Source organism: Ammodytes marinus (genome assembly GCF_949987685.1).
Source record: "Ammodytes marinus genome assembly, chromosome: 12".
Taxonomy (NCBI): domain Eukaryota; kingdom Metazoa; phylum Chordata; class Actinopteri; order Uranoscopiformes; family Ammodytidae; genus Ammodytes; species Ammodytes marinus.
The window spans coordinates 29,505,443-29,524,223 of record NC_137216.1 but is presented as its reverse complement, the minus strand read 5'-3'; the positions used below and the strand labels follow the sequence as shown (position 1 = coordinate 29,524,223).

Sequence of the window (18,781 nt, the reverse complement as noted above, 5' to 3'; positions counted from 1 at the left end):
TGTAGAGATGAAGATTGAATTTTCTTTGGAGCAGTATGTTGCTAATTCTATCTGTTTTCTTGTCACCATCATCCCATATATTATCACAATTGTGTCTGTAAACAGTTCTAAGTATTTTTTAAGTTCCTTGAAAATCATTCAGTACTGCTCTTTAAATAAATTAAGAAAGTAAAATACAATCATGCACCAGTTAACGTATTCAATTCTTAATAAATAAAAAACATATTTATTGTAAGTAATTTTAAGAATGTATTGAAAGATTTTTTTTTTTTTTAAATACATTTCTTCTTTTAATTAATTTTATTCCTAGACATATTTTTTTTTACTGTGCTTTTATTTTCTATGCAAATTTCAAAGCACTTTGTGACCCTGTCTGTAAAAAAACGCTAAATAAATAAATAATTTAGGTGGTAGAGCGGGTCGGCTGATGATCAAAGGGTTGGAGGTTCGATCCCCGCCCTGCCACCTGTGTCATGGTTGTTGTGTCCTTGGGCAAGACACTTCACCCACCTTGCCTCGTGTAAATGTCGATAGTTAGCCTGCTGCTATCGGTGTATGAATGTGTGTGTGAATGGTAATGTGGGAAAGGAAAACAGGTCTCCCTTGCAAAAGAGTCTTCGGTCTCAATGGGATTTACCTGTATAAATAAAGGTTTAAAAAAATAATAATTATAAATGAACTTTACTCATTCACAGTACACAAATGAGTCATTCACTGAAAGGTCGGAGTCGAAGCCACGGAAGAATGAGCTGGGGATCCTCGGCCCCGTCATCAGAGCACAAATCAGAGACGTGATCACGGTGAGAATATGTTTAAATATTTTTATAATTTTTATATTTTTAAAGACTTTTAGGGCCAGTTTCACAGACATGGATTAGGCCAAGTCCTGGACTAAATTGAAATTTGAATGGAGATTGTCCATTGAAAGTACAATTTAGTCGAGGACTTGGCTTAATCCATGTCTGTGAAACTGGCCCCTAGTCTATTAGATTATTAGACATATGTTATTGTTTTTATTATTAATTTTTTCATAAATTTTTTTTCTACGATTATTTCTTGCCTTTTATTTCGCTTAATCATATAGATATGAGAGATTGTTTTATTTTTTTCTATTTTAAGATATTTTTTTGGCCTTTCTTTTCATTTTATTAGTTACATTTTGTAGATCATGTTTAATTTTTTTTTTCTTTTTAAGATTTTTTTCTTTATTTATTTTTCGCTCTATTAGAAAGAGCTTTTTTAATTTTAATAAATTAATATTATATTTCACCTTTTCAGCAAAATTATAATTCCAAAATACACTTAATCATAGAGCATAACATTAAACTATATTATGTCCAACACTCTATTTAATTTTTTTATTCTATTTTTTTTTCCAAAACTCTTTTTCATGAAATAATATGATATGGAAGATTGTTTAATTTTTTTTAAGATTATTTTTTGGAAATAAAATTGCGTCTTTTCAAACGACACAGAAGTTTTTTTTTTTTTTATTGCTTCTGTATACTTCAGTGTAAACGGTCCGAACGAACCTCGCATACACAATCGATGGTTAAGTAGACAGTATGTACGTAGTATATACATGTTGAGTATGTAGGAGGGAGGACGTTAGTAGGGCTTTTAGTATGTAGTATATACATGTTGACTATGTAGGAGGGAGGACGTTAGTAGGGCTTTTAGTATGTAGTATATACATGTTGAGTATGTAGGAGGGAGGACGTTAGTAGGGCTTTTAGTATGTAGTATATACATGTTGAGTATGTAGGAGGGAGGACGTTAGTAGGGCTTTTAGTATGTAGTATATACATGTTGACTATGTAGGAGGGAGGACGTTAGTAGGGCTTTTCAAACACAGCCCGTTTGTTAACACTCTCTCCCCTCTCCTTCCACAGATTGTGTTTAAGAACATGGCGTCTCGACCGTACAGCATCTATCCTCACGGACTCACCATAGAGAAGTCAGAAGAGGGAGTCAACTACCCGCCCGGAGGTAATAATAATAATAATAATAATATTAATATTAATAATGATAATAATAATAATAATAATAATAATAATAATAATAATAATAATAATAATAATAATAATAATAATAATAATAATGAAAGAATAATAATAATAATAATTAATAATTAATAATAATAATAATAATAATAATAATAATAATAATAATAATAATAATAATAATAATAATAATAATAATGAAAGAATAATAATAATAATAATAATAATAATAATAATAATAATAATAATAATAATAATAATAATAATAATAATAATAATAATAATAATAATAATAACAATAATAATATACGGTAATAAAAATCTCCTCTTAGTCTAGTAGTGGACTCTGGTTTCAATAAGTAACTAAATAAAATAAACAAATAAACAAGAATATATATGAAAAATAAAAATAAAAGACGTTTTAAATGATCAACTTTTTTATTTTATTTGATTAGATTAGATGTACTTAGAAGAGAAGGGTTTATCAAGCAGTGTAAGATAGGCCTACTGTTTACAGAACAAGTTATTCTTCTTCTGAACTAGACTAGATTAGATTCACTTTATTGTCATTACACAGTAAAATTTTACAATGCAACGAAATGTAGGTGGGTCTAACCAGAACGCAAACATCAGCTTGAGCAACGTGCATCTTTGAAAATATATACAGTAAACAGTATATCTGTGCAGCAAATAGATATACAACAGTTATAACTACAGTAAAGGGCAAGAAGTGCAAAAAGAGAGTGCGAGGGAGGCTGTGTGAGATAGGGATGGGTGCTTTGTCTGCCAGCTGAGGGGAAGAAGCTGTTCTTAGTCCTGTATAGTTCAACCCACTGTCCTTTCAAACACTTCTGTCTATTTCAATTCACTGAACTCAGCAGTGTCTCCTGGATAGTAAAGCCAAACTCCAGCATAGAGCGGCTGAGTGAATGTGGTCTGGACTCTGTGGAGGAGAGTCATGGTTCCAGAGACGCTGTAGAAGGACAGAACACCTGCACTGTGATCCAGGTACACTCCTATTCTGGAGGACTGAGGACCTGAGACGGGAGTACCGACACTGTTGTGCATGAACACATACCTGTCTGTGAACCAATATAAGGCCCAAGATGTGTCATTGTGTCCAAAGAAACATTCATACCCTGCTCTGCTGATATTCTTGTATGCAACTGCTACACCAACTGCATTGTCTCTCCACTTCACCTCCCAGTAACAACAGCCAGTCAGACTCTCTGTATTCAGGACCTGAAAAGCACCAGTGAATCTCTCTGTGTGACTAGGATAAGACTGGTGTTGACCCATGCATGATGCTTTCCTGTTCCCATCAGATAATAACAGATTGGTGTGTGCTGTGTTTGGATCCAGTGTGATTGCACGTGAATATCTTAAGAAGTCAGCTCTGGTCTTGGGCTCTGGTTGAGGCAGTGAAACATCCACTTGAGTCTCTGTCAGTGAGATGTTTGTCCATGTCTCTCTCAGGACGTCCTGTAGCTTCTCTCTGGCTTCTGACACAGCCGCTGTCACGTCCTCAAAGTATCTCAGAGGACGGATGTTGATGCTGGATGAGTGTGTAGATTCACTGAGTGCAGACAGTGAGCGGTAGTCGTGTAGAAACTGGTTGTGATCCTCTGTGTGTGAAAAGGGGAAGAACATTTACAAAATATCTTTATTTGAACACACAACTTGAATCTATACTGCTCCTCCATTATATCGTATAAACTTCTATTGGAGGGCAGTTGGCATTACATTTCATTCAAAGTGGTATTAAAAAAAAGTATTTAATAGTAGGGCTCTAACGATATGTGTATCGAATCGAGAATCGCGATACACAGAGCCACGATCTTTTTAAAGTTTGAAAGGTTTTGCCATTTTTTATTTTTATTTTTTATTTTATATGAATGTTGAAGGGTTTGGTGAAAGTTCAGGTTATTTGGTATTAAATGTTAATTAAGTTAACTGTTATTATAAATGTTATTTAAATAAAATGCTTTTCAAATTTAAAAAATCGTAGTATGTATCGAATCGTGGGTCAAAAATCGTCATACAAATCGAGTCGTGAGCTTTTGTATCGTTACAGCCCTATTTAATATTCTGAAATTTGATTTGGAAAATCCTGAACAAGGTATTTTTAAACATTTGATAAAATCACCCTGGACATGATCCAAAATGCCCCAAACACATTTCACACAGAAACAAAAAAAGTGAATTTCCTACCGTAGTGTGCCAGCGTCTTCAGCTCAGCGTCTCTCCTCTTCAAATCAGCGATATCCAACTCCAGCTTTTCCTGAAGATCTTTGACACGACTCACTTCAGTTTCCTGTTGGGATCTGAGCTGCTGCTTCACATCAGAGCTTGTTTTCTGGATGAGACGGATCAGCTCGGCGAAGGTCTTCTCACTGTGCTCCACTGCTTTATCAGCAGAGCCATTGATAGCCTCCACCTCCTGTTGGAGAACCTTCACATCTTTCTCTACGTCCAGGATTCTCTTCTGGATGTTTAGTCGACTTCCCTTAAGCTCTTTCTGCTTTTTAGCAAATTCTGCTGCAGCTGAAACTGTGTTGTGGCCTTTGTGTTCGTCTATTGAACACAGATAACAGATACACTGCTGATCAGTACGGCAGAACATCTTCCTTACCTCATTATGACGAGAGCAGAGGTTCTCCTGGAGATTCTTGGAGGGCTCCACCAGCTTGTGTTTCTTGAATGTCGGTGATTCGTAGTGAGGCTGGAGGTGTTTCTCACAGTAAGAGGCCAGACACTGTAGACAGGACTTGAGGGCTTTCAGTTTTCTCCCAGTGCAGAAATCACAGGCCACGTCTTCAGGTCCAGCATAGCAGTGATCAGCAGGAGCAGCTTGGAGTCCAGTCTTCTTCAGTTCCTCCACTAAATCTGCTATTATGGTGTTTTTCAGCAGCACAGGCCTTGTTGTGAATGTCTGCCTACACTGAGGGCAGCTGTAGAGTTGTTTACAATCCTCTTGATCCCAGTGGGTTTTAATACAGTCCATACAGTAGCTGTGTCCACAGGCAAGACCCACAGGATCCTTCAGTAGTTCCAGACATATCGAACAAGAGAAATTTTCCCGATCCAAAACTCCTGCCTGCGCCATTTCTCCTCTCTGTGTCAGTGACTGTGTGAGTTTCACTGCCTCGAAACTGCACCTAGTGTGTGTGTGTGTGTGTGTGCGTGTGTGTGTCATGTCAGCTGATTCTAGTTGGTTACACCCATTGTCAAGCTGTAGTTGTAAAGGGGAGGGAACAAGGACAGGTATGGACATAGTGGAGCTGTTTGAAAGTTTGTAAGCAATATATCAAGTTTCTTTTAATTCGCTCTTCTAGTCTATTCTATACTTGATGTATTTTAATCTTGATGTATTTTAATCTTGCCCCTGTAAAGCACTTTGAATGGCCTTGTGTCTGAATTGTGCTTTAAAAATAGACTTGCCTTGCCTTGCCTACTGTATGCAAAACAAGTTATTCTTCTTTTGAACTACTTGGTATGTTTGTAATGTCATCTCACCATTTACACACACACACACACACACAAACACACACACACACACACACACACACACACACACACACACACACTGGCTATTACATAAGATCCTATAAAATCACAGGTTGTAACATTTGTTCACTATAGGCTGTTTATTATCAGTATGACCTCTTACTATGGCTGACCCTGTGTGAGGACCCTCTCTGAAGAGTGGTATCTTGAGAGGGGATATGAGAAAAGACTAAATTCAATGTGCCTTGTGTTAATTGACTAATACAGATAACTTAACTTAACCATCCCAGGAGTGTCAGAGCAACATGAGGGCGTTGAGATCAATGTTCAAGTTAAACTGTCTGGGACTCATTCCTGATGGTAACCATGGGGATCAACTGTTATCAGTTCCACCAATATTTCATACATATACAAACTTCTACAAACTATGACTTTCAAACAATAACTTTTGTGCCAACTCATTCTCCGTCATAAAGAAAACAAACAAAACCAAGTCGGTGAAAATGTTTATTAAAAACAGTGTTGAACAGTGTTACAAAATATGTGAGTTTGTAGAAATCAAAAATGTTAAGTTTAGTTACTTATGAATAACAAGTTACTCTCAACAAAATATAATTTCTTGGCTCAAATATTGGCAGTTTCCCTTCAAACCTAGGAGTTTTAGTTTTAGCCTGAAAATATATTTTCTTTAGCGCAGACAGTTGTGTTGAAAATGTGAGTATTCTTATCTTTTTAATTATTGCATCAGACACCATATTACATTTATTTACATGATGAGATATTCCAGGCTGCTCCTCCCAGAATACAGAATACACAGAAAAAGTAATATCATGATATAATACCGTCACCGTCCAAAACATGAAAAATACAGCAATATACATTTAGGGTCATATCACCCACCCCTTCCTGTGGGACACTTGCCACAGTGCCTAAGGACTTTTATTGGGAAAACCCTGTACAGATATATAGCACATCACACACACAGAGACACACAATAGCAGTGTTTCCCACAGCACATTCTAGTTAAGGCGTCCACCTAAACAAATGCAACTAAAGATATTACTGAAGGATTTGCGGTGAGGAAGTAGAATTCTTGCTGCAAATTTGGCCAGATGAAAAAACTTAAAAAACAATCTGATACAAGTACGCTCCAAATCCCAAACCCGCCCGCTAATAGACGTGGTGACGTAGGGCAAGAAGCAATGGACCCTACTAGGTCCAGATCTTTAGGAGCAGTGTGAGTACAGGCCAGCGGGGGAGCGGAGAGGGAGGGGGGCAATAATGTTTGGGCAAGGTAAAGGGCAAATTTGCCTAGTGTGAGTGCGTCCTAACATATGTCCTGTGGGAAACACTGTATAGTTTAACCCACTGTCCTTTCAAACACTTCTGTCTATTTCAATTCACTGAACTCAGCAGTGTCTCCTTTATACCAAAGACTAACTCCAGCATAGAGCGGCTGAGTGAATGTGGTCTGGACTCTGTGGAGGAGAGTCATGGTTTCAGAGACGCTGTAGAAGGACAGAACACCTGCACTGTGATCCAGGTACACTCCTATTCTGGAGGACTGAGGACCTGAGACGGGAGTTTGGACATTATTGTGCTTAAACACATACCTGTTTGTGAACCAATATAAGGCCCAAGATTTGTCATTGTTTCCAAATAAACAGTCAGTCCCTGCTCTGATGATATTCTTGTATGCGACTGCTACACCAACTGCATCACCTCTCCACTCCACCTCCCAGTACCAACGTCCAGTCAGACTCTCTGTACTCAGGACCTGACAATGACCAGTGAATCTGTCTGTGTGTCTAGGATAAGACTGTTGTTTACCCATGAATGTTGCTTTCCTGTTCCAATCAGATAATAACAGATATGTGTCTGCTGTGTTTGGATCCAGTGTGATTCCACGTGAGTATCTTAAGAAGTCAGCTCTGGTCTTGGGCTCTGGTTGAGGCAGTAAAACATCCACTTGAGTCTCTGTCAGTGAGATGTTTGTCCATGTCTTTCTCAGGATGTCCTGTAGTTTCTCTCTGGCTTCTGACACAGCCGCTGTCACGTCCTCAAAGTATCTCAGAGGACAGATGTTGATGCTGGATGAGTGTGTAGATTCACTGAGTGCAGACAGTGAGCGGTAGTCGTGTAGAAACTGGTTGTGATCCTCTGTGTGTGAAATGGGGAAGAAAATTTACAAAATGTATATATTTTCTTTTTAAGATATATTTTTTTGGCATTTTCAAGCTTTATTAGATAGTACAGAGTTGAAATGTGGAGACAGAGAGAGAGAGAGAGAGAGAGAGAGAGAGAGAGAGAGAGAGAGAGAGAGAGAGAGGGGGATGACCGGCAGTGAAGGTCCACGGGTCGGATTTGAACCCACGACCGCTGCAAAGAAGGCCGGAACCAATATGGTACGCGCTCTATCCTCTACACCACCGGAGTGCCCCCAGAATATCTTTAATTGCCCTTAAAATTCATTTGAAGGGGTCTTTCAATGCCGCCGTAAAATAGACAATTCTTTTTTGGTGATTTTAACGGTACATTTTTTTTATGCATTTGCAAAGCCAGAGTTAAATAATGGACAACTAGGAATTCGTAGGACATTCCTGAACACACAACTTGAATCTATACTGATCCTCCATTATATCGTATACATTTCTATTGGAGTGCAGTTGGCATTTCATATCATTCAAAGTGGTATTAAAAAAAGTATTTAATAGTAGGGCTCTAACGATATGTGTATCGAATCGAGAATCGCGATACACAGAGCCATGATCGCGCATCGCGGTGTGAAAAGGTAGAATCGCGTTTTTTTTTATACTATTACTTTTTTTCATGAAGGGTGAAGGGTTTGGTGAAAGTTCAGGTTATTTGTTATTAAATGTGACATTAAGTTAACTGTTATTATGAATGTTGTTTAAATAAAATGCTTTTCAAATTTCCAAAATCGTTGTATCGAATCGTGTGTCAAAAATCGTGATACAAATCGAATCGTAAGCTTTTGTATCGTTACAGCCCTATTTAATATTCTGAAATTTGATTTGGAAAATCCTGATAGAGGGGACAAGGTATTTCCCAACATAAGATAAAATGTCCCTGGAAATGATCCAAAATGCCCCAAACACATTTCACACAGAAAAGTAAATTAGTGAATTTCCTACCGTAGTGTGACAGCGTCTTCAGCTCAGCGTCTCTCCTCTTCAAATCAGCGATATCCAACTCCAGCTTTTCCTGAAGATCTTTGACTCGACTCACTTCAGTTTCCTGTTGGGATCTGAGCTGCTGCTTCACATCAGAGCTTGTTTTCTGGATGAGACGGATCAGCTTGGAGAAGTTCTTCTCACTGTGCTCCACTGCTTTATCAGCAGAGCCATTGATAGCCTCCACCTCCTGTTGGAGAACCTTCACATCTTTCTCTACGTCCAGGATTCTCTTCTGGATGTTTAGTCGACTTCCCTTAAGCTCTTTCTGCTTTTTAGCAAATTCTGCTGCAGCTGACACTGTGTTGTGGCTTTTGGGTTTGTCAATTGAACACAGATAACAGATACACTGCTGATCAGTACGGCAGAACATCTTCATCACCTCATTATGACGAGAGCAGAGGTTCTCCTGGAGATTCTTGGAGGGCTCCACCAGCTTGTGTTTCTTGAATGTTGGTGATTCGTAGTGAGGCTGGAGGTGTTTCTCACAGTAAGAGGCCAGACACTGTAGACAGGACTTGAGGGCTTTCAGTTTTCTCCCAGTGCAGAAATCACAGGCCACATCTTCAGGTCCAGCATAGCAGTGATCAGCAGGAGCAGCTTGGAGTCCAGTCTTCTTCAGTTCCTCCACTAAATCTGCTAACATGGTGTTTTTCAGCAACACAGGCCTCAAAGTGAATTTCCGCCTACACTGAGGGCAGCTGTAGATATGTTTACAATCCTCTTGATCCCAGTGGGTTTTAATACAGGCCATACAGTAGCTGTGTCCACAGTTAAGAGTCACCGGATCCTTCAGTAGCTCCAGACATATCGAACAAGAGAAAGTTTCCCGATCCAAAACTCCTGCCTGCGCCATTTCTCCTCTCTGTGTCAGTGACTGTGTGAGTTTCACTTCCTTGAAAACCGCGCCTAGTGTGTGTGTGTGTGTGTGTGTGTGTGTGTGTGTGTGCAGTGAATAGGGCGTGTCAGCTGATTCTAGTTTGTTACACCCATTGTCAAACTGTAGTTCTAAAGGGGAGGGACCAAGGACAGATATGGACATAGTGGAGCTGTCTGTTTGAAAGCAGGAAGGAAGAGAAGGGAGGAGTTATCAAGCTGTGTTACAGTTTTTGCCAACTGCTTACACACATGTTGCAGACTTTGGCTCACTGTGTCAAAACTTAACACACAGGCCGAATAGGACAAAGCACATGGAGATAAACTTCTAACTTATACGGCAAAATGAAGCTCTTGAAACAAAACCTAAACTGTTTTTAGCATCAAAACAATACACACATGCACCTTTGAATGACTCTTTCCTAGCAGCAACAACACACAGATGGGCTTTATGCAACACACAGCTGTATTCAGTACTTTGGATGGTTTTTTACTTTAAAAGTCGCATACTGATTTTTTTTTGTGTGAAAGATTGATTCACTACAGTTCATCTAGACACATGAAAATAAAAATAAAAAAGCATCTGAAAAAAAAGTGTATTTTGCAATGTCATGGTTTTGGCCAACAAAAAAACAAATAGGTAGGATCGCAGTTCAACAAGCAATTCAGTGTATCACTACTACACTGTAAACTCTGAAACAATTACGAGAAAATAAAAACAGTGTTGTAAGGAATGGGGCGGGTGGATTATGAATCCTTTGGATACCGCCTCCTGTTTGCGTCTGGCCACATCACCTCATCGACATCACATGCAATGTCATCTTTTGAGAACCAACGGCGAAAATATTCCTGATATCCAGTCTAAATGTCCTAATTATGGAGCTATTGTGTAGTTGGGCTGCACTCTCTGCCCAGGCTCCTATAGTGTTAGGCCATGATCTATAACATGGTCCACTATAGTGACCCTGTCTCCGTCTGTTGCCTTCTTTGTCCTCGTCCTCCTGCCTCTCTCTCTCCTCCTCTTCCCCTGACTCTAACTGTCTTACAAAGGAGCTGAGCTCACCTGAAGTCTATTTGTAATGCTAAGGCTCACACTGATTGGTATTCAATTAGTTTTATTTTGTACTTTTCGTGTGTGTGAGTCTGTGTGATTTTCCAAGTTTGGTTGTGTTTTAATTAGATGTGTTTTCCCAATGAGTGCAGGAGATTTCCTTTTTGAACAATGTGTCTTATGTATAAAACAGTGTGTAGTGTTTTGCAAGAAGTGTGTTGGAGAATTTCAAACACAGTGCAAAGCACATATTGTGTTTGTAGGGTTGGTGCTTGTGTTTAGGGCATGGTCACCAAAGTTAGAGGTTGTGATGCTTTGGGCATAGCAACCACTGTTAGTGTTTAATTCCCCGCTCAGGAGGATAACTCAGATTATTGGCAGAGGTGATTTTACACCAATAAAGACATATTTATGAATGAGGATATTGATTTTAGCTTTTAGATTACTTAAAATGTTACACAGTGTCCCTTTAAGGAAATATTCTAATTCGATAGTTCAGAAAAACTGATAACAACGTTTGCAACAGAAATAAAGCACAAAGAGTCAGGAGTCAGATTTCAAAAGCATCAGCAGAGACTTTAGTTTAGATTTGCAAGAATAAGCAAATTCACATGTTACACAAATGCAACAGAGAAATCAACTGAAGATAGTACACAGGATCAGAGCTTTTATCTCCACAAATGTGTGTGCGTTGTTACATTTTGTGTGTGTGTGTGTGTGTGTGTGTGTGTGTGTGTGTGTGTGTGTGTGTGTGTGTGTGCGTGTGTGTGTGTGTGTGTGTGTGTGTGTGTGTGTGTGTGTGTGTGTGTGTGTGTGTGTGTGTGTGTGTGTAACCACAGAAGATGCTCTCACAGGATGCAGGTGTTTTAATTCATAGTTTGTTCAATCAAGTAATGCATTGGGAGTTTTAGGGAGTTTTCCTCCAATTGTTTCTCATGAATCTTGTTGCCATGTTCTCATGTGAATGTGTGAACAAGTAAAAACCCCCCGGGAGTGTTACATTCACTGGGACAAAGTTTACAGCAAGTATGAATGTTTAAGCGTTAAATGTTATACAATTCATAAGGAATATATATTTTCTCTGACAGACACCTCTTCTCATATATTGAGGTGATGGTAGGGAGTGTGGTCTTGGTTATGCGTTGGGCCATTTTCACCACCCTCTGCAGTGATGTCTGGTCCTTGATGGTGCAGTTACCTTGAGCTGAAATCAATGAACAGTAAACCTTACGTAGGAGTTACTCAGGTCCAGGTGGAAACATAATGTCTCATTTAAAAACAAACAGAGGGGGGGCGCCCTTAGCTCAGTTGGTAGGGCGTCCCCCCCCATGGGCCTCGGCCAGCAGCGGACCCGGGTTTGATTCCAGCCCGCGGTCGTTCTCTGCATATCACTCCCCTCTCTGCCCCATTTCAACTCTGTCTCTACACTATCAATAAAGCATAAAAATACCAAAAAAAAAAAAAAAAAAAAAAAAAAAAAACAGAGCACTGCCAAGGAGTATTCAGTTGATTAACAGGTTGAATTCAGGTAGAGAGCCAACCTCAAGTATAATGCACTATGCACTGTCTATTGTCTGTTCATATAAGGTCTGTCACTTTGTGGATCATTGTCTGAGTCTGTATAGTTCAAGCCACTGTCCTTTAAAACACTTCTGTCTATTTCAATTCACTGAACTCAGCAGTGTCTCCTGTAGAGTAAAGCCTAACTCCAGCATAGAGCGGCTGAGTGAATGTGGTCTGGACTCTGTGGAGGAGAGTCATGGTTTCAGAGACGCTGTAGAAGGACAGAACACCTGCACTGTGATCCAGGTACACTCCTATTCTGGAGGACCGAGGACCTGAGACGGGAGTACGGACACTGTTGTGACTAAACACATACTTGTTTGTTAAACAATATAAGGCCCAAGATTTGTCATTGAATCCAAATAAACTGTCATCCCCTGCTCTGCTGATATTCTTGTATGCGACTGCTACACCAGTGTGATTCCGCGTGAATATCTTAAGAAGTCAGCTCTGGTCTTGGGCTCTGGTTGAGGCAGTAAAACATCCACTTGAGTCTCTGTCAGTGAGATGTTTGTCCATGTCTCTCTCAGGATGTCCTGTAGCTTCTCTCTGGCTTCTGACACAGCTGCTGTCACGTCCTCAGAGTATCTCAGAGGACGAATGTTGATGCTGGATGAGTGTGTAGATTCACTGAGTGCAGACAGTGAGCGGTAGTCCTGTAGAAACTGGTTGTGATCCTCTGTGTGTGAAACGGGGAAGAACATTTATGATATATCATTAATTAAACACAACTTGAATCTATACTGCTCCTCCATCATATCGTATAAACTTCTATTGGAGGGCAGTTGGCAGTACATTTCATTCAAAGTGGTATTAAAAAAAATATTTAATAGTAGGGCTCTAACGATATGTGTATCGAATCGAGAATCGCGATACACAGAACCACGATGTGAGAAGGCAGAATCGCGTTTTTTTTATACTATTATTTTTTTATGAAGGGTGAAGGGTTTGGTGAAGGTTCAGGTTATGTGTTATTAAATGTGACATTAAGTTAACTGTTATTATAAATGCTATTTAAATAAAATTCCAAATTGTTGTATGTATCGAAACGTGGGTCAAAATTCGTGATACAAATCGAATCGTGAGCTTTTGTATCGTTACAGCCCTATTTAATATTCTTAAATTTGATTTGGAAAATCCTGAACAAGGTATTTTTAAACATTTGATAAAATCGCCCTGGACATGATCCAAAATGCCCCAAACACATTTCACACAGAAACAAAATTAGTGATTTTCCTACCGTAGTGTGCCAGCGTCTTCAGCTCAGCGTCTCTCCTCTTCAAATCAGCGATATCCAACTCCAGCTTTTCCTGAAGTTCTTTGACTCGACTCACTTCAGTTTCCTGTTGGGATCTGAGCTGCTGCTTCACATCAGAGCTTGTTTTCTGGATGAGACGGATCAGCTCGGCGAAGGTCTTCTCACTGTGCTCCACTGCTTTATCAGCAGAGCCATTGATAGCCTCCACCTCCTGTTGGAGAACCTTCACATCTTTCTCTACGTCCAGGATTCTCTTCTGGATGTTTAGTCGACTTCCCTTAAGCTCTTTCTGCTTTTTAGCAAATTCTGCTGCAGCTGAAACTGTGTTGTGGCCTTTGTGTTCGTCTATTGAACACAGATAACAGATACACTGCTGATCAGTACGGCAGAACATCTTCCTTACCTCATTATGACGAGAGCAGAGGTTCTCCTGGAGATTCTTGGAGGGCTCCACCAGCTTGTGTTTCTTGAATGTCGGTGATTCGTAGTGAGGCTGGAGGTGTTTCTCACAGTAAGAGGCCAGACACTGTAGACAGGACTTGAGGGCTTTCAGTTTTCTCCCAGTGCAGAAATCACAGGCCACGTCTTCAGGTCCAGCATAGCAGTGATCAGCAGGAGCAGCTTGGAGTCCAGTCTTCTTCAGTTCCTCCACTAAATCTGCTAACATGGTGTTTTTCAGCAGCACAGGCCTCAAAGTGAATTTCTGCCTACACTGAGGGCAGCTGTAGATATGTTTACAATCCTCTTGATCCCAGTGGGTTTTAATACAGTCCATACAGTAGCTGTGTCCACAGGCAAGACCCACCGGATCCTTCAGTAGCTCCAGACATATCGAACAAGAGAAAGTTTCCCGATCCAAAACTCCTGCCTGCGCCATTTCCCCTCTCTGTGTGAGTGACTGTGTGAGTTTCACTTCCTTGAAACTGCACCTAGTGTGTGTGTGTGTGTGTGTGTGTGTGTGTGTGTGTGTGTGTGTGTGTGTGTGTGTGTGTGTGCGTGTGTGTGTCATGTCAGCTGATTCCAGTTGGTTACACCCATTGTCAAGCTGTAGTTGTAAAGGGGAGGGAACAAGGACAGGTATGGACATAGTGGAGCTGTTTGAAAGTTTGTAAGCAATATATCAAGTTTCTTTTAATTCGCTCTTCTAGTCTATTCTATACTTGATGTATTTTAATCTTGATGTATTTCATTCCCCTGTAAAGCACTTTGAATGGCCTTGTGTCTGAATTGTGCTTTAAAAATAGAATTGCCTTGCCTTGCCTACTGTATGCAAAACAAGTTATTCTTATTTTGAACTACTTGGTATGTTTGTAATGTTACCTCACCATTTACACACACACACACACACACACACTGGATATCACAGCAGCTCCTGTATAATCACAGGTTGTAACATTTGTTCACTATAGGCTGTTAATTATCAGTATGACCTTTATTTGGATATGAAATAGCCGTTTATAAATCCTTCAGATTCTTTATAAAGGTGCAGCAGACCCACATTCTATCCCAGGAGTGACAGAGCAACATGAGGGCGTTGAGATCAATGTTCAAGTTAAACTGTCTGGGACTCATTCCTGATGGTAACCATGGGGATCAACTGTTATCTGTTCCACCACTATTTCATACATATACAAACTTCTACAAACTAAGAATTTCAACAGTTGTGCCTGAACTCATTCTCTGTCATAAAGAAAACAAACAAAACCAAGTCGCTGAAAATGTTTATTAAAAACATTGAACAGTGTTAAAAATGATCTTAGTTTGTAGATCTCCAAACTTTAAGATGTATTACATATGAATGATGAGTTATCCCAACAAAATATTATTAGTTGGCTCAAATATTGGCAGTTTCCCTTCAAACCTAGGAGTTTGAGTTTTAGCCTCAAAATATATTTTTTAGAACAGACAGTTGCCTTGAAAATGTGAGTATTCTTAACTTTTTAATTATTGCATCAGACACCATATTACATTTATTTACATGATGAGATATTCCAGGCTGCTCCTCCCAGAATACAGGATACACAGAAAAAGTAATATCATGATACCATCACCGTCCAAAACATGAAAAATACAGCAATATACATTTAAGGTCATATCACCCACCCCCTTCCTGTGGGATACTAGCCACAGTGCCTAGCAACTTTTCTTAGGTAAACCCTGTACAGATATGTAGCACATCACACACACAGAGACACACAATAGCCGTGTTTCCAACAGTACATTCTAGTTAAGGCGGCCACCTAAACTAATGCAACTAAAGAGGTTACTGAAGGATTCACGAAGAGGAAGTAAAATTCTTGCTTCAAATTTGGCCGGATGAAAACATTCGAAAACAATCAGATACAAGTACGCTCCAAATCCCAAACCCGCCCGCTTATAGATGTGGTGACGTAGGGCAAGAAGCAATGGAGCCTACTAGGTCCAGATCTTTAGGAGCAGAGTGAGTACAGGTGAGTAAGGTGAGGGGGGCAATCATGTTTCGGTAAGGCACGGTGCAACTTTGCCTAGTGTGAATGCGCCCTAACATATGTCCTGTGGGAAACACTGTATAGTTCAACCCACTGTCCTTTCAAACACTTCCGTCTATTTCAATTCACTGAACTCAGCAGTGTCTCCTTTATTCCAAAGACCAACTCCAGCATAGAGCGGCTGAGTGAATGTGGTCTGGACTCTGTGGAGGAGAGTCATGGTTCCAGAGACGCTGTAGAAGGACAGAACACCTGCACTGTGATCCAGGTACACTCCTATTCTGGAGGACCGAGGACCTGAGACGGGAGTATCTACTCTGTTGTGCCTAAACACATAACTCTTTGTGTTACAATATAAGGCCCAAGATTTGTCATTGTATCCAAATCCACATCCATCCCCTGTTCTGATGATATTCTTGTATGCGACTGCTACACCAACGTCGTAGCCTCTCCACTCCACCTCCAAGTACCAACGTCCAGTCAGACTCTCTGTACTCAGGACCTGATGACAATAAGTGAATCTGTCTCTGTGTCTAGGATAAGACTGCTGTTGACCCATGTATGTTGCTTTCCTGTTCCCATCAGATAATAACAGCCATGTGTCTGCTGTGTTTGGATCCAGTGTGATTCCACGTGAATATCTTAAGAAGTCAGCTCTGGTCTTGGGCTCTGGTTGAGGCAGTAAAACATCCACTTGAGTCTCTGTCAGTGAGATGTTTGTCCATGTCTTTCTCAGGACGTCCTGTAGCTTCTCTCTGGCTTCTGACACAGCCGCTGTCACGTCCTCAAAGTATCTCAGAGGACGGATGTTGATGCTGGATGAGTGTGTAGATTCACTGAGTGCAGACAGTGAGCGGTAGTCGTGTAGAAACTGGTTGTGATCCTCTGTGTGTAAAACGGGGAAGAACATTTACAAAATATCTTTATTTGAACACACAACTTGAATCTATACTGCTCCTCCATTATATCGTATAAACTTCTATTGGAGGGCAGTTGGCAGTACATTTCATTCAAAGTGGTATTAAAAAAAAGTATTTAATAGTAGGGCTGTAACGATATGTGTATCGAATCGAGAATCGCGATACACAGAGCCACGATCCCGCATCGCGGTGTGAGAAGGCATCACATTTTTAATTTTATATGAATGTTGAAGGGTTTGGTGAAGGTTCAGGTTATTTTTTTAATAAATGTTACATTAAGTTAACTGTTATTATAAAAGTTATTTAAATAAAATGATTTTCAGATTTCAAAAATCGTTGTATGTATCAAATCGTGGGTCTAAAATCATGATACTAATCGAGTCGTGAGATTTTGTATCGTTACAGTCCTTATTTAATATTCTGAAATTTGATTTGGAAAATCCTGATAGAGGGGACAAGGTATTTCCCAACATAAGATAAAATGTCCCTGGAAATGATCCAAAATGCCCCCAACACATTTCACACAGAAAAGAAAATTAGTGAATTTCCTACCGTAGTGTGCCAGCGTCTTCAGCTCAGCGTCTCTCCTCTTCAAATCAGCGATATCCAACTCCAGCTTTTCCTGAAGATCTTTGACTCGACTCACTTCCGTTTCCTGTTGGGATCTGAGCTGCTGCTTCACATCAGAGCTTGTTTTCTGGATGAGACGGATCAGCTCGGCGAAGGTCTTCTCACTGTGCTCCACTGCTTTATCAGCAGAGCCATTGATAGCCTCCACCTCCTGTTGGAGAACCTTCACATCTTTCTCTACGCCCAGGATTCTCTTCTGGATGTTTAGTCGACTTCCCATAAGCTCTTTCTGCTTTTTAGCAAATTCTGCTGCAGCTGACACTGTTTTGTGGCCTTTGTGGTTGTCAATTGAACACAGATAACAGATACACTTCTGATCAGTACGGCAGAAAATCTTCATTACCTCATTATGACGAGAGCAGAGGTTCTCCTGGAGATTCTTGGAGGGCTCCACCAGCTTGTGTTTCTTGAATGTCGGTGATTCGTAGTGAGGCTGGAGGTGTTTCTCACAGTAAGAGGCCAGACACACCAGACAGGACTTGAGGGCTTTCAGTTTTCTCCCAGTGCAGAAATCACAGGCCACATCTTCAGGTCCAGCATAGCAGTGATCAGCAGGAGCAGCTTGGAGTCCAGTCTTCTTCAGTTCCTCCACTAAATCTGCTAACATGGTGTTTTTCAGCAACACAGGCCTCAAAGTGAATTTCCGCCTACACTGAGGGCAGCTGTAGATCTGTTTACAATCCTCTTGATCCCAGTGGGTTTTAATACAGTCCATACAGTAGCTGTGTCCACAGGCAAGACTCACCGGATCCTTCAGTAGCTCCAGACATATCGAACAAGAGAAAGTTTCCCGATCCAAAACTCCTGCCTGCGCCATTTCTCCTCTCTGTGTCAGTGACTGTGTGAGTTTCACTTCCTCGAAAACTGCGCCTAGTGTGTGTGTGTGTGTGTGTGTGTGTGTGTGTGTGTGTGTGTGTGTGTGTGTGTGTGTGTGTGTGTCATTTCAGCTGATTCTAGTCTGTTACACCCATTGTCAAACTGTAGTTCTAAAGGGGAGGGACCAAGGACATATATGGACATAGTGGAGCTGTCTGTTTGAAAGCAGGAAGGAAGAGAAGGGAGGGGTTATCAAGCTGTTACAGTTTTTGCCAACTGCTTACACACATGCTGCAGACTTTGGCTCACTGTGTCAAAACTCAACACACAGGCCGAATAGGACAAAGCACATGGAGATAAACTTCTAACTTATACGGCAAAATGAAGCTCTTGAAACAAAACCTAAACTGTTTTTAGCATCAAAACACTACACACATGCACCTTTGAATGACTCTTTCCTAGCAGCAACAACACACAGATGGGCTTTATGCAACA

The 18,781-nt window shown here is 40.3% G+C and overlaps 4 protein-coding genes across 4 annotated transcripts in view; 1 reads left to right on the top strand and 3 right to left on the bottom strand.

Annotated features, from left to right (window-relative positions):
- Positions 1-18,781, top strand: part of f5 (coagulation factor V) — a gene marked incomplete at both ends in the record, with an annotated part of 70,928 nt that overhangs the window by 14,861 nt on the left and 37,286 nt on the right. The window contains 2 exons of the mRNA XM_080038530.1: positions 696-800; positions 1,893-1,989. Coding sequence (XP_079894656.1) covers positions 696-800; positions 1,893-1,989 — 202 coding nt within the window. The remainder of the gene's footprint in view (positions 1-695; positions 801-1,892; positions 1,990-18,781) is intronic.
- Positions 2,827-5,109, bottom strand: LOC307258657 (E3 ubiquitin/ISG15 ligase TRIM25-like; the record flags this gene model as incomplete). Its single annotated transcript, XM_080038287.1, has 2 exons — positions 2,827-3,628; positions 4,215-5,109. The coding sequence occupies 2 exons, from the start codon at positions 5,107-5,109 to the stop codon at positions 2,859-2,861; spliced, it is 1,665 nt and encodes a 554-aa protein (XP_079894413.1). The 3' UTR covers positions 2,827-2,858.
- On the bottom strand, positions 6,101-14,329 carry LOC307258398 (E3 ubiquitin/ISG15 ligase TRIM25-like; the record flags this gene model as incomplete). The annotated part of the gene is made up of 4 exons (XM_080037920.1): positions 6,101-7,670; positions 8,666-9,569; positions 12,608-12,873; positions 13,435-14,329. The coding sequence occupies 4 exons, from the start codon at positions 14,327-14,329 to the stop codon at positions 6,901-6,903; spliced, it is 2,835 nt and encodes a 944-aa protein (XP_079894046.1). The 3' UTR covers positions 6,101-6,900.
- On the bottom strand, positions 15,507-18,287 carry LOC307258656 (tripartite motif-containing protein 16-like; the record flags this gene model as incomplete). Its single annotated transcript, XM_080038286.1, has 2 exons — positions 15,507-16,805; positions 17,393-18,287. 2 exons carry the CDS (start codon positions 18,285-18,287, stop codon positions 16,036-16,038), a joined length of 1,665 nt encoding a protein of 554 aa, XP_079894412.1. The 3' UTR covers positions 15,507-16,035.